The following is a 15,276-nucleotide window of genomic DNA, read 5'->3' as shown; positions in this document are numbered from 1 at the left end:
CTGTGCACAAATCTGTGGGTTTTACACTGCTAATGGAATCAGGAATATTGATTCAATCCTGTTTATTTTCAGCTCAAGAAATCCTTTCTAATGAGCACAAAGTGATCAAAACACACAAGTCTCCAAGCCACTTTTAATCAGAACCAAATTCCAACATTACCTGCTTTTTTACTCATTTCTGTATCTGTTTATTTCTTTGTTTTTCCTCCAAGTCTTTGCAAAACTTGTTTTTGTACAGGGTGCATTGCTTTCCTTCCACTCACACACACAAATACTCCTACCCAAAACATCAGCCAGCCCAGGCACCCTGCCCACCCAGTCCTCATTCCTACATGAGTTTACACGAAGCTTCCTTTCAGAAATGCTTTTGGTTTAAAGCCTCTTCTTGTTTCCAACATTTGACCCAGAGTTAAGAGACTTAGAGTTGAAATAGCTGCATCTAATACCAGGAAAAGTCTAATGGCCAAATTAGAAACACTACAGTGCATTCCTGCAGTTTAAGTCTTATTAAAATTAATTATCTACAAAACTTTATCTACTAAACTTTAATATCTACAAAATATAAACAGACTTAGATCAATCCATTGTGAAAATGTGCAATTTATATCCATGAATTAGAAGATAATCTCAAAATAAAAAAGTCTAACTTGTAATTTAATAATCTGCAATGTTTTGCTTGATGGAGGGTGGAACAAACTCAGCAACCAACTTTCTTTCAGATGAACTTTAAATGTCAAAGCATCCCATGATAACTTTGTGTGTGTTTGGTTTTCAGTGCTTTGGAAACTGTCCACTCACCCTTTTAAAAATTGTGACACTGGTTTGGCTTTGGAAGAATTGGTTAAATATACTCTGAGAGCCAGTAATTTAATGGAAATCTATTAGGCTTCCTGGGTTCTGACAGCTTTTGTCATTGGTGAATGTGAAAATGGGAAAAGGAGCCTTTCCTCATTTACAATTTTTTACATGTGGTTCATCAAGTTTTAAGAGTTTTTTGCCCACTATAACCTTGATGAGTTAATGAGATTATGCAATATTACTAATGGCAGACTTTAATTTCCATTTTTAAAATAAACATCTCTAAAATATAAAGAGAAAGAAACAATAATCAGTCTCATCTCTCAGGCTTTGGTCTTGGGCTTTTATATCCTTTGTCTTTTCATGAAACTAATTTATTCTCATACCCTTCTGGGAGAGCCTTGGGTCTTTCAGGCATTGTGCCATCTTCAGGACCAGGATTTCCTGTAATTATCTCCCAGTGATTCTTATCTTCTTCAACTTTGCGAGAGTCCAGATAATTGTGACAAAAGACTTCAAATTCTCTTCCAAAATAAGACCTGCAAAGTCAAAAGAGATGGGATAGGCAGGGAGAACCAACATATATACAAATTCAGCAAATCTTCATTACTTGTGAATTGTTTGAGATATTCTCATTTTTCTCTTGGTATACTCAGAAATATCACCATGCACTTTCAACTACCAGACCCTTACAAGAAACACAATAACCCACTTTGTTTCTTATGAATAATTTAGGAATCTGAAATCCAAAACAAATGCCACCTTTCTAGCCTCAGAGCTAAAAGAAGCCCCAGCAGAATAAGGCCCTGATAGACCAACTCGATTTGTAAAAGCTGGTTAGGCAGGCCCTCATCCCCACTTCTCTCTGACTGAGGAGGATTTCAGTCTCAAACTTTCAGAACTTTCATCCTCAAAAACATTACACAAATTCTCATTCAGGTCTTGCTAAGAAGTTAATGGGAAACATTGGTGTACTCCTTAGCAATGCCTAATCAATATTAATTTAATGCATGTATATTAACTGAATTAAGAGATTAACTTTGATTTGTTGAGACATTGATTTAGATGGACATAAGCATCAATAATTTTATGCACTGTGGTTTTATTTAGTTCCCTTTTTCTTTACACTTCTTAGTATATCATTTTTCTTCCTCCAAAAGCAACCCAAAAAACTGACATTGCTCAAGATATTCAAAGGGAGAACCACCAATAAACTAGAGAACACTAAAAGCATGATATGATAATGAAAAATGAAAAAAAAATTCCAAACTAAGACTGATCCAGCTGTCTGCAGCAACACAGCAGCACATGTTACAGCCGAGAAGTAAAATAAGGGAAAGGAGAACGGCATTTTCCATTATTTTCCATTTCCTCAGTGTGTTCTTAAAGCACTTCTCTTGTTCCTCACAGTAATTCTTGCTGTTGGCCCATCATTGTGCACTCCCCTGCCAGTTGTAAGTTACTCTTACCACACACAGAAGGTCCTTGGAACAGCTAAGTTGCGATTGGTGTAGCAATGAGTAATAACAATCTTAGTTTCTGCCTGGAAAAAAAAGAGCAAGGGAAGACACTTGACAAACATTTTTAAACCAATACTGTGAATAAAGACTGTCTTTAACAATTAGTTAATTTTGACTGTGTTTATTAGTGAGCTTATTCATGTAAATGTGTCTTAGTTCAAGGCTGGGAAGGAACAATTGTATTTGTGATACTCTCTTGTACACCACTTCAGGAAGCCTAGCAGTTATCTGGTACAGGAAAATACTGTATTTACAAAAGGCTGAAAACATTTGGAAAATCATCCATTTATTCAGATGCCTTGAGAATTTTATTAGACCTTTAATGTACAGGACTTCTTAGTTAACTGCATCTCCAAATATTGGAAACAGAATTTACTGCCTCAAAAGGTTGGAAAAACAGCTAAGTAATGCACCCTCACAACATTATAATGTCAAGCTTTGAAAATTTCTGGTGAGAAAAACTGAACGAGTCAGCCTCAAAATGAACAGTAGAAACAATTTTTATAAGCAGATTCCTAATTAAAGAGATTGTTCCTTCCCTCTCCTCCTTCCTAAAAGTAGAGGTCAGAACTGGCATGAGGGAAATATGTGAATAAAATCAACATAACTTTTTTTTCCCAGTAGTCCACCTGTTTCAATTAAATATTCATAACATTTCCTACAGTTTTAATTTCTTACAGGAACTGGAAATCCTTCATGTTCAAGACGCAGTTGTGGATCCAAGCACTTTGCTTGCCAGAAAGTCAAATAGGAAAGCTCAGCTGTCAGAAATACTTTCTGAAGGCGAGATTTATTAGCAAAATCTCTAAATGTTTTGTGGTCACTTGCCAGATAAAACTGTAAAAAAAGATATATATTAAGGACAGTATTAATGTAAAAGAAACAAGATATGCAATTTTGAAACATATTTTTGAACAAAAACTTTTCTCTAGGCTCCTGACAGATCAGTCTTCCCAGCTAAAACTATGCAGGCAAAACCCATAGGATAGATTCTATACTGTTGATAAACTCATTAAGTAGTTATTCTATATGCAGATTTGTGAATACTAATTTAAAACTGAATTTTCATTCCAAATATTTTTATTTCACCAAAGTGATTGTTGAGAAGGAAAACATTTTCAAAGTTGTGGTGATTTATTTTGAGTGCATACATACGTGTAATACCTTACTTGCTTTTAATTTGCAGAGGGAAAGAATGTTACCATTTAATAGAAGTCTGCTTCCTCAGAGTGATGGAATAATGCATGACTTTATATTCCTACTACAGATTATCTGCACAAGAAAGGAAATCTTCTCATTTTGGAGTTTCACAGAATATTCTGAGTTGGAAGGGACCCACAAGGATCATCAACTCCAATACCTAAGTGAGTTGTTCAAAGTGACAGAACCCTAAAATCTCCTTGAAGAATTCTTTCATGATTCACAATCTATTTGTGATTTCTTTCTCTTTCCTTTTTAGATTTCCTTTATTCAGTCATTCTGGCTAACAGCCCCCTTGGTCTGCACACTTGACCTCAGGTAAGTAGCATGAACTTTCTAATTAGGTATTGATTGTCTTGATCAATGCATGATTCTGAGCCTGTTTTGTAAAACTAAGACATTGCACCAGTGTACAGCTTTATATATCTATTCTTGGAGAGGGATTCAATGCACATTATCAGTACATGCTACCACTGCCATTTGTAACTTTGTGGCCTTACCAGTTTGTCAGAAACCCCTCCTTTTGTCCCAAGAAGAAAGTTCTGCCCGTATCTAAGTGGTTCACCCACTGCACTTCCATCAACACTGTTAAAATTGAAAAAAGGTACATTCAAATATCAGTTTTACTATTGTTTAGGGGTTTTGTCTGTTTTGGGCTACAGTTAGATGTTGCTTTGTGGCAACATTTTGTGCTGTTTACCTTTTAAAATAGGTAAAATATCTTAACCTGAGGCTGAACTTTTGACTATTGAGCAGGACCCTGTTCTTCTGTTCTATATATTTGAGAGAGAGAATATGCTGGATTTTTTAGAACAGAGCCACTTCATGGAAAGCAAAAGCAATGACACGTGTTTCTGCTTGCAGGAGAGTGAATATTAATACTAGTGATATTTGGACATGTTTTGTCTGCAACTGGAATAAAAACAGCTGCAGAATTTACCAAATGATACACTGAACTTGATTCTGTCTTCAAACTTAAGCTGATTTAGAGGTCCTTGGAATTAATCAGAGTAATATGCAGTGTAGAATCAAGCTTAATGCATGATTGAAGACTCTTTCTTAACTAAATTTACTCATATTCCTTTGTATATTAGCAAACTTTGCTGTGTATTTCTCAAAACAAGATACCTAAAGATAAACTACTAATTGAAAACAACTTGGAATAAGGTAGCAGACCTTACAATACAGAAAGCATTTCGACCTATGGGGTCCACCCTCTTGACTGCACTGAGTCCACGAGAGATCTGCAGGGGCTCATCTGAGTACAGGGACACTTCTTCCATGTCAACAGCCAGAGTGACATCACCACGCAGTTCGGGGTCCCTCTCCTCCGAGGATTTGCTGTCTGGGTTCACAAGCAACACGGTATCTCCAAAGTGAACAAATCCATCAGAGGATACTGACAGCTCTACCTAAATTAGAATTTACATGGTACTTTACAGAATTATCTGAACCTAACATCAGAAGTATTTTAGTATATAATTTCCACAGCATTCTTAGTGCATGCAGAACAATAATAGGTGTTATGCCACTTTGCAGGGGTCATGGGGAGGTGGACACAACCTTCTTTAAAAATTACCTTCTTGAAAATATTCTCTTTAAGTCTGGCCAATCTCTGTACAAAAAGTTGTCCTTTCTCTCTCTTACGGATAAAATCCTTCAGGAGGTCCTGTTGGCAAAGGAGAGAGCAGATATGTTATCCAGCACCCACGATCTCGCGTATAAAGTGGATTTAGCGAGCCGGGGCGCAGCCCGGAGCGGGGGAGGCGGCGGTGCCCGGGGACGGCGGTGCCCAGGGACGGCGGTACCTGCTGAGCGATCTCGTCCTCCAGCCAGTTCCCGATGCGGACCCCCAGGCGGTAGGAAGCCATGGCCGGGCCGGGCCGCGTCCCGCGTCGCCATAGCGACCGCGCCGCGCTGCGATTGGCCAGTCCGCGTAGGGAGGGGCTGCGATTGGCCAGCCCGGGGAGGGCTGGACGGCGATTGGCCAGCCTGGGAAGGGCAGGTATGCGATTGGCCAGCTCGCGCCAGGCAGGGGGGGAGGGGGCAGGGGTGGGGCCTGAGTGGCGCTGAGGGCGGAGCGGGGCCATGGGATCATGGAGTGTTTGACCGGGCACAAGAGCGTTTAGATCGTCCCTTCCCACTGTGAATCCAGCACTGCCCGGCCCTCCCGGCACCATGTCCCCAAGTGCACATAAATAAATACCCCCGGGCGTGGTGGCTCCAGCACTGCCCTGGCAGCTCGTTCCAGTGCTTGCCAGTCCTTTCGGGGGAGCAGTTCCCAGTGTGAGCTCCACCAGAGCCTGAGGCTGTTCGCTCTGTGCCAGCGCTTACCATGTGTGTTCCAGCACTTACCACCACGTGTGTTTCAGCACATACCACGTGTGTTTCAGCACATACCACGTGTGTTTCAGCACATACCATGTGTGTTCCAGCACATACCACGTGTGTTCCAGCACATACCATGTGTGTTCTACAGAGCAGTGAGAGCCTCTCAGGCCAGAGCCTCCTCGGGCACCCGCCTTCTGCACTGCGTCTTAGACAAAGATGTGCACTTGTTTAACACAACAAATTAGTTCATAATCACTGCACTGTTGGTGAATGCTGTCAATCATAGAATAGTTTGGGTTGAAAGGAACCCTTAAAATCGTCTCGTTTCAACCCTTCCCTGCCAGGGATACCTTCACCAGAGCAGGGTGCTCCAAGCCCCATCCAACCTGACCTTGAGCATTTCTGGGGATGGGGCAGCCACAACCTCTCTGAGAAACCTGTGCTGGTGTTTTACCTTCCTTGTTGTGAAAAACCTCCTAGTGTTTAGAGGGAGTGAATGTATCACATGAATGTTTTTTATTGTAGATGTTTTGCTTTGTTATTATCTTGGTTTGAAATCTACATGGCAAGTTAAGCTAAGTGACTATGCCCTGTGTTTATTTTCCAGATAGGCTAAGCCTATGATCTACAGAGAAGGTGTAAATCCTTGCACAACACATTTAATCCTTTTACCACTGTCACGGTTTTCTTGCAAGCTTGCTATTGTGAGGTTTCAATGCAGGACAACTTACAAAGATTAAAAGAAAATGGTTTTTTGCATGGACAGCTGGGCTGCATCTTATCATCAGGCAGCTTTGACAGTAATTCACATAAAACTTGGCTCTTTCCTGTTTGTTTTTTAACCCAAAACGTTATTACTCAAAAAGTTATTTAGCAAATCCCAAACTTTTAATGACCAAATTCTATCTATTTTTGTTCAAACAGCACCACTCAGTGTTCAGTTCTGGTAAGTGACACTTCCCTACATCTAGCTCTGTTGTCAGCAATGCTGAAACTTGTAATTAAAACAAGGAAGAAACTTTGTGCATCTTACTCAAATGCTAAAAGCCAAACACCTTTCTCTTATTTCAGAATTAAGCCACTTCAATCAATATTCAGTAATAAATCATTGTTATAAAATCATCTATTATGCTTATCTGTGTCATTAAGAGCAGGTGCACAGCTTGCTGTAGCATATATAGAATTCACAGCAAGCTTCCAGAATTTTGTAGCCTTATGCACTGTCTGTACTTATTTACTTACACATTCTGATGCAGAGAGAAGTATTTGTACTAAAATGTAGCTGTGTACAGAAATATCTCCAAGCATCTCTTAGCAGGATTATGCTGAGTATCCTTGTCAGCTGGAAGGATTTAATTTCTGATTACACAGTGTTTCCTGTAAACAAACAAAAAGAGCTTCCTATAAAGGTGTTTGAAAATTGCACATCTTCCCTGCAAGAAAGGTTACAGGCTGTTCAACTGAGCTCAGTTGCCTTATGTGCAGATAAATACTGTGTTTACTCCTAACATTTGTTTGCTTTATTAAATGGTGTGAAGAAAAGCTGTGCTTGTGAAAGAGTTGATCTGTTTTGTGTGTCAAGTTATGCCAGAATACAAATTGACCAGAATTAAAGGTCTATGTGATTTACTGAGTACAATAATATTGCAGGTTTTTAGGTTTTGTTTTTTTTCTAAGTCATTGTTAAGTAAAATTTTAGCCAGCTACTTTCAGAGACTGTTCTACTGTCTGGAATTGCAGGTCTTTTACCCTTTTTATCTTCTCTTTTTGTTTTTTAATGGAAGATAACTAGATTGTTGAGAAGCCCCCAAATAGCACCTAGAGCTGCCTAAGCCATTAGTTTACATAAAAGGCTGGGCTGGTTAGACTTTTAATTGCCTTAAGCTTGTCAGAAATGTGTGAGCTAGAACATGTTTTAAATTCTTGAAATTATAAATGCATTGTTATATATCAGTACTAAAAATTATTGTGTGTGGTCCAGTCTGGCTAAAAGGACAGGGTCTGAATGGGTGTGAACATATGTCCATGAAAGATGAATGTGATCTTACTTAGAGAAAGTGGCAGACCAAAAAACACTAAAAATAAGTAATCAAATCACCCGCATGTTGGATGAGAATTTTTTTATTACCTGCCTTTTCTGCCTGGGGAGTGTGGCTATGGGGTTTTTTCCTGTTTTCTTTTTCCTTTTGAAAGTTGTGAGTATGCCAAATTTGACTAAGAACACAGACTAAATAATACTGCTCATGAGTAAAATGTTCTCTGGGACAATTTGTCTCCTTTCATGTTATTATTTTACACTAGCATTATTCTGACACATGCTGTGAATCAGTTTTCTTTGCTGCTATTAGGTTTCTGGTTATTAAAATGATTAATCTACTTGTTAATAATATAACTATAGTTTCTTATTCTAACCTATGCCCCAAACACTCCTCTGTTCACAGAACAAAAGGAATTAAGTAGTTCATGTGATATGATTTAAGGATTGTTGTTTTGTCACTTGTGGGGATGCCTCCCATTTTGGCTGTGAATGCAGAGTGGAGTTTTCCTGTAATGATTTTTGCTGGGAAGCAGTAAACCTGGTCATGGTACATTATTTTCTGAAATTTAGCAATCCATTAAGCTGACCTTTTAGTCTACCTTTTACAAGGAAAAGGAGCAGGATTCTTGTGTGCCATATTGGCAGTAAGTTGCTGATACAGGTACATGAGAGGAAATTTACCCTATACGGGATCTGGTTAAAGGCACCAAAAATGGATATTTTTGGTAATTTGGTGTTTTCTAACCAAAGGATTCTGCTGGAGAAGGAGGGAAGGGAAAGGGAATAATTTTCAATGTGTCTAAGACTAATAATAATAATAATAATAATAGTAATAATAATACTTGCCAGTAAGTTTGGATTGAGTTATACACATCTCCATGGTGTTTTCTACTAGTTTCTAATTTAGATTTGTATAGAGCATTCCCTTTAGAGAAATTGTATAATGAATATTTTTTCTTCAAATTGAGCTGTTCCATCATGACTGACTATGCCAGCCATTTGAAGATTTTCTCCTCTTCCTGGCTGAATTCCATTCAGCAGATGGACTTGAAAAACCACTAGAGTTCTGTATCTCTCAGAAAAATATTGTCTTTCCAGAAGCAGTAATTTATGAAAAGAATCTAGAAATTTTAAAGTATGTCTCCAAGAAATAACACTTTATTTTTCAGAGATCTGTATTAACTCTGAATCAGCTAAAATACTTTCATTAGCAATAAATAGTTTAGTGTGAGCAGAAACACCATTAACAAGCTCCATTGCTTCTTACACTTATCTCTTCACAGGACTGTGTATCATGTACGTCTACCCTTAGGCAATTTAAAATTCTTCTTTTCCAAGCTGTGGAGTATTTCTGCAAGGTGTCTGACCAGAACAATGAGACTGGCCATGTCATCGGCTAAGAAATAGTCTCAGGTGACATCTCTTAAGAACTGCTTGTTTGGGACCTGCTTGAAGAGACTTGTGATGTTCACCCACTTCCAAGGTATGGAGTGTATTGCATGTGTTGAGCTGCAGAGTTCTGTCCTCAGAACAGGCACTGACATAAAATCACTGTGGCTGAGGGATGGTCCTATTATAATGGATGGAAATCAGGTCGCTGATCTGTTTAAAGTTTCGTTTCCATGAATACTCATGCTTGAGATTTTGAAATTTGCTTTCTGTTAGCAACTTTTGCAATGTAAAAAGCAATAGCATGATTATCTGTAGAGGAAAAAAAAAATAACCCTAAGCTCCATGACTTAAGCTGACTTTGACTGTGTGGGTTGTTCAGGCATAAAGTCCTGCCAATATGAGCATACTGCTCCTGAAACTGGAAGGCGACGTTTCTGCACGTCCTCTTGTGACCCAGATCATTCTGTTAGTTCCCACTTTAGGGCTATCTATAGATAGTGCTCTGGGCTGTCTTTGCTTCCCTTTTGAGCCTTGCCTGCAGCATGATTCCTCTTCTTTATTGTGAATTGCCTATTGGATCAATCCTTGCCCTGTCATGTCACTTCACACAAGTGATGTCACTTTCCTCCTTTTGGGTTTTCCTTCCCTGTGAGGATAGTGTTAAAAAATAGACCAGTCTGTTCCCTTCATTTTTCATGGTGTAAATATATGCTCCAGTCTTGAAGCAAAGTAATGATGTACACAAATAACACTGGAGATATGGGTCAGTCTATCTTCAAACCTTTCCTAAATTTGTTTGCTAGAAACTGTATCCCACTGGCCCCCATTAGAAGCTTATTTGTGGTAGTTAAGGTTTAGAGATAAGGAAATTAAAGGGATCAGAATACTTTGGTTCACATGAATCTGTGTTACATAAAATGAGCTGTCTAGAAACAGGAACAGAAACTGATTTATATATTTATACCACAAAACATGAATCAGTTAAATATTTCTGGCAGAGCAAAAAGGAACGTGATGAGACTCTTTTGTCCTAAGGGGGAAAGAACATGTGTATTGTAGTTGTTTTTAACATTTTCTGCCACCATTCTGCTATTTATGGTTTTGAATTGGCTGACCCTACTCTGGCAGTGTATTTATGTCAGACATCACGGCCTACAGAAAATATTTTATATGTCTGAAGACCCTGGCAACTGTTCTAATTTGAGTCTCAGAAGATTTTAGCATTTCTATGTAACAATGGGCTTGTAAATTAGTGCTGCTTAGCTGGTGGCTTTTATTTGAGCTGTGGGAGAGAAACTGTGTTGCAATGTAATGCTGAGGATGCAACAAATGGATACAAATAATGGAATAAATAAGAAAATTGCTAAAATGGTCATTGCAATGTACAGTAATATACAAATTTTATTTGCTAGTCCAAACCAAAAAGCTGGACCATTCATTCCATGAACACCTGTTCTGCAGAGGAATAACTTTCTTTCTGAAATAACTTTTAATTATTAGAAAGAGGCATCCTATATGTAGTTTTCAGTGGACTGGAATGATACAGAATAGGCCATTTTCAATCTGAGTTTTAACTGAAGCCTCCTAAAAAAAAGCAAGTAAAATGGATTATTGTAAAAGCAAGGGCTGAGCTCTTTACAAAGGAGGCAGAGTATCTGGTCTGTGTGCAGGAAATGTATTTTTGTGCTGCTCCCATGGGGTCTCTGTGATCACACAGAGCTCTGGGGGGCCTGTACTCCCCTCTTAGGGGAGATCCTGGAGGCAGCTCAGAATTGCACTGGCATCTCATCGGTATAGGGAACTCTTGGTTGAAGTTCAGAATAAATTGTGTTCAAAATGTGTTATTTATGTTGATTGAGCAAATCAAAGAGCAGCTTTCCCTTCTACCTGCTTCTGGAAGCAGCAAGTATTTTCAATAATATATCAGAACTAATTATGAAGATCACCAGACCATAAGCATTGCTATTATTTAAACTTTTGAGAATCCATCTTGGAGGGAGGAAGCAGATACACAAAAGAATGCATAGAGTCATCATAATCCATATGACTTGTTTATATCTTACTCGCTAGGAAAGTTTCTGATACTCCCTATCATCTTGATAGGAGTTACTGAGGAGCAAGCAATATCAAATAAATGTCAAGGTTATTAAGCTTTTTAACTAGGACTTTCATATGGAAAGAGAAACCCAAATACAACATTTGAGCAATCTTAAGCAGTAGTAGCTACAGCAAACAAGAAATTAAAGAAGAAATTAGTGATATAAAAACTAATTAATTATATTCAATAAGAGAAAAGCTTAGATAGATTTTCTTCTTGTTGCAGGGTACACCACTCATGTAAGTGGACTGATATTTGTATAAGATGATTATCAAAGAGGAAATGCATTTGCATTTATATCTCCATTTAGTGTAGTGTTTTGGCATCAAAAACTGTTCTGTCTCTTAAAAAATTCATGTGGTGATAGAGTTCTCTGTGGTGAACAATCACTAAATCCACAAAGAACTTTTTAATCTCTGTTGATCCTGGCAGCAGTCTTTGGCAGAACTTAAAGCAGCAATGGTGTCTTACAGAAGACTTGCTTGATTTCCCATGATGTAACAGGGTATGTAAATGATTCAGTAGAGTCAGCTTTGAGATAAAAAAATTCTGAATGGAGATGGTCATGCTATGGTTCTGTGATTTTGATGTTTGCAAACTGAAGCTGGGCAGCATAGAGGACCAATTCTGGATTGTCATCTGTACATTATAATGTCAGCTCTTAGAGCTGTAACAACTTCCAGCTCATGCTTCAGAGTTCCTCATATCTTGAAGAAAACCAGGGTGATGGGTACACTGGATAGCACATGATATCCCTGAGAGACATTTGAAAAGATTCACTTTACTGATTTTTGTTGGCAATTATTACAATGATTGTTGAGGCAGGCCAGGAAATTTTTCTTCTTTTTTGCCACGTATAATAAATTCACTTCTTCTGTGTTACCATTTTCAGCACTAGGATTACTTGCAGGCTTGGAAAGAGAAATGAACTTCTGAGAAAAAAAATATTTTAAGGACAGTTTTCTTCAAGTAGAATTCATAATCAGTGAATCATTTAAGAGAGGCATTTCAGTGCAAGATGGATAGGTGGTATCCAGAGCTGTCCAGGTATTTTCTGTTTCACTGGAGTTAGATTGCTTATATGCTTATGACCAGTCATTAGTGCAAAAAGGAATTAAGGCAATTCAAAGCACTGAAATTAAAAACATCCTTATGGTGGTTCTTGTTGTCCAGACTCTCATCTGTAGTATTTTCATGCAGCTTGTTGGTAGCAGATGGAATCTTTTGGTGTCCTTACCATTCTTTTCAGCAGCAAGTTATTCTCATGTATTTCTGTGTTATCCTCATCCTCGGGCTTCGCCACAGTAGTATCCTGAAAAATGTATTTTTATACATTTTTTTAAAAAGTACTCAGGTGCAGTTTTTACCTCAGCTGTCTGGGCAGCACAAGGATCCAGAGTCAGAGCAGGCTCTGCAGGTGATGCTATGTAGACATGAAGGGTAAAGACAGGAAGCTTGGAGGGGGGAGTTGAAACCTGCAAATGAGATTCAAGGAGGGAATGAAACATGATGAGTGTCAGGCAAAGCAAATGATGATTCCAGCATCCTTGTGGATACAATGGAGAACAAGGCTGGAACTTCAGGAAGGAAGAGGAGGCAGTGAGACAGAATGATTTTTCTCAATGTGGTCAAGAGCAAATAGTGCCTCGGTGCTTTTTTGTTTTTAGTGGTAGATATGCCAAAGTACTCTGACCCTTGGAAATTGATTTGTTCTGCTTGTTACACTGATTATTTCTAGAAATTTGCTGAAGGTAGGAACAGGAAAATGTCTTTCAGTGGCAGTCAGTCCTGCAAATAAGTGTTATAGCACCACAATGTAATTAATGCCAAATGTGTCATCATGCCTTAGTCTGAAAGGAATTTAGAATGGATGCCTGTTTTCTTAGTGAATAAAATACCATTTTACCCTAATTAGACTCATTTTTTACTGAGGACAGTGTTTAAATTGTATTAGCTATACCTCTCTCTTCAATAATCCTGCAGTCTGTACCAGTGACTGATCCTTTGGCTGATGTAAAACTGTGCGTGTGGGAGACATTTAATCTGGGGGCAGGACTAAATCTTGTCCAAAGAGAAAACCTAGAAAAGTACATTGTGTAAGCATAAAGGCCTGAGAATAAATTGTTTTGATGTACTGATACATTCCTATTGTGCCCAAATTACTAATGCAGACCTAACATATGTTGACAAACTGACAATTATTCAAATCCATTTTTATCTTTTATTCTGAGAATTACATCAAACCTGTGCTTTAGTACCTTGTAGTAGAAAAGAAACATCTACTTTTGTTTTGGCAAACTGGATTTGTTCTTTAGCAGAAAGTCTTCAGTAGAAAGAGTTCTGGAATCCTCACCAACCATAGATTCTCAGAAGGAAATAGCAAACCTGCCCTAAAATCCTGAACTGAACTGTTTTGTAACCTTACAGCTGGAAAGATTTACACTGCAAAGACACAATGGAAGTGTGTCATCCTTGAGATTCCCATACACATCACTCATTCCCCACTCATCATTTTCCTTCACATTTTATGCTGTAAAGGTGATTCATTTACACAGAACAAATACCACTGGGCAGAAAACATTGTCTGCACAGAAGCTATTTTTAATGCTGTTTAGAATAGCACACACTTTTTCCTGAAATGTGTTCAAAGATCATCATTCATATGATAGAATTGTGTGTTTGCTCATGTAATTTCTGTTGGGTATTTTGGATTTCAGAGAAAACAGGAGCTGCTTGAGAGCAAAGAATTGCTAAAATGATAAACATGCTACCATTTGAACTCTTGAAAGTGCCCATAAAAACTGACATGTCAGTAGTGGACTAACGTTAAAAACTCTGGTATACAACAGGAAGCAGGGTTTAAATCTGGGGAAAACAATAGGAAGTAAGAGCCTTTGTATCTGAGAAGGATTTCCTTGTTTTAAATTTGCTTGTAAACATGGCATGAATTCTGCTGAAACGTGTGGGGCAGTTTCAGTGATTTACATGTCTAAGAACTTTCCCTGGTGACAAAAATAGCAGGGACTTTATTTTTAAACTTAAATAAAATGCTACCTAATCTGATTGCAGGGCACATAAAGCCTCCATTTCTACCCACAGCATTCAGAGCTGTTCAACTGTAATATTCCCAGCCAAATGTGTAACAATGCTTCTCATTTTCAAAGCCAAATGAATCATACAGAGATGCCACACCAACCAGGTCTTATTCTTTCTTATTTCTAATGAAAATTAATTATTCTTTTAAACCTTATTTCCAAATCTTCTGGGTGTGTAATCTGTCCTGACCAAATTTCTGATTGTTAAATCTTAATTCCCTGGTTTTCTTCTTGCCATATTTGTAAAAAGAAAATTGACTTAATGTTTTAAATTTTTCAGAATTTATGTTTGGTTACCTAGTGGCCCAAGCACTTCTAGCCTTTTAAAACTGCTTTGTGCTTCTAAATTAATTTCAAGAAATTTATTTATTTATTAATGGTTGAAGACATTTAATAATGCAGGATTTCTATGATTTTTTCTAGCTTGGATCCTACCACCTCATATAGCAAGATGTTATACAACATGAAGAAACAATGCCTTGCAACAAGTGCTTGAAGTGAATTAATAATCTGGATTTCAAGGTCAGTAGTACTTTTTGTGCCAAGATGGCTATTGTTCCTTGGCCCTGCTGGTCTCTACAGGCCAGAAAGGGGCTTTAAAAAAGCAGCAAGCTAAGAAACCAAAGTATTCCTTAATGACATACACATGGTAACTGAAGACATGGTGCTACTGGGAAATTAATCAATTTCTTTAGTCCTCTCATAATTAGGTTTACAGCCTTTAGGGAAGAGCTATGGTTAGGAAGATAGAGAACAAATGTTTCAGGGGGGAGGGGGGGGTCCAGGGAAAGCCAGCCTCTAAAC

At 38.2% G+C, this 15,276-nt stretch overlaps 1 protein-coding gene and 1 long non-coding RNA gene across 2 annotated transcripts in view; one reads left to right on the top strand and one right to left on the bottom strand.

Moving 5' to 3' along the window:
• Window positions 1-15,276, top strand: part of LOC108961998 (uncharacterized) — a 105,504-nt gene that overhangs the window by 47,744 nt on the left and 42,484 nt on the right. Inside the window, exons 22-27 of the long non-coding RNA XR_007778468.1 lie at window positions 3,586-3,682; window positions 3,778-3,836; window positions 5,182-5,523; window positions 6,774-6,795; window positions 9,171-9,370; window positions 14,896-14,994. This is a non-coding gene — a long non-coding RNA (uncharacterized LOC108961998). The remainder of the gene's footprint in view (window positions 1-3,585; window positions 3,683-3,777; window positions 3,837-5,181; window positions 5,524-6,773; window positions 6,796-9,170; window positions 9,371-14,895; window positions 14,995-15,276) is intronic.
• CFAP161 (cilia and flagella associated protein 161) lies at window positions 127-5,414 on the bottom strand. The gene is made up of 7 exons (XM_009090150.4): window positions 5,327-5,414; window positions 5,098-5,187; window positions 4,695-4,930; window positions 4,019-4,103; window positions 2,997-3,155; window positions 2,268-2,341; window positions 127-1,337 (listed from the first exon to the last, which is right to left on the bottom strand). Exons 1-7 carry the CDS (start codon window positions 5,387-5,389, stop codon window positions 1,160-1,162), a joined length of 885 nt encoding a protein of 294 aa, XP_009088398.1. The 5' UTR covers window positions 5,390-5,414; the 3' UTR covers window positions 127-1,159.

The sequence above is a fragment of the Serinus canaria genome, chromosome 10 (genome assembly GCF_022539315.1).
Source record: "Serinus canaria isolate serCan28SL12 chromosome 10, serCan2020, whole genome shotgun sequence".
Lineage (NCBI taxonomy): Eukaryota > Metazoa > Chordata > Aves > Passeriformes > Fringillidae > Serinus > Serinus canaria.
The sequence above is the reverse complement of the archived record's forward strand: the minus strand, read 5'-3'. Positions and strand labels throughout refer to the sequence as shown.

Coding starts and splice junctions, on each gene's coding strand:
- CFAP161 (XM_009090150.4), bottom strand. CDS start 5,389: ATGGCTTCCTACCGCCTGGGGGTCCGCATCGGGAACTGGCTGGAGGAC. Junction 5,188..5,326: donor AGGACGAGATCGCTCAGCAG/GTACCGCCGTCC, acceptor CTTTGCCAACAG/GACCTCCTGAAGGATTTTAT. Junction 4,931..5,097: donor AAGAGAATATTTTCAAGAAG/GTAATTTTTAAA, acceptor ATTCTAATTTAG/GTAGAGCTGTCAGTATCCTC.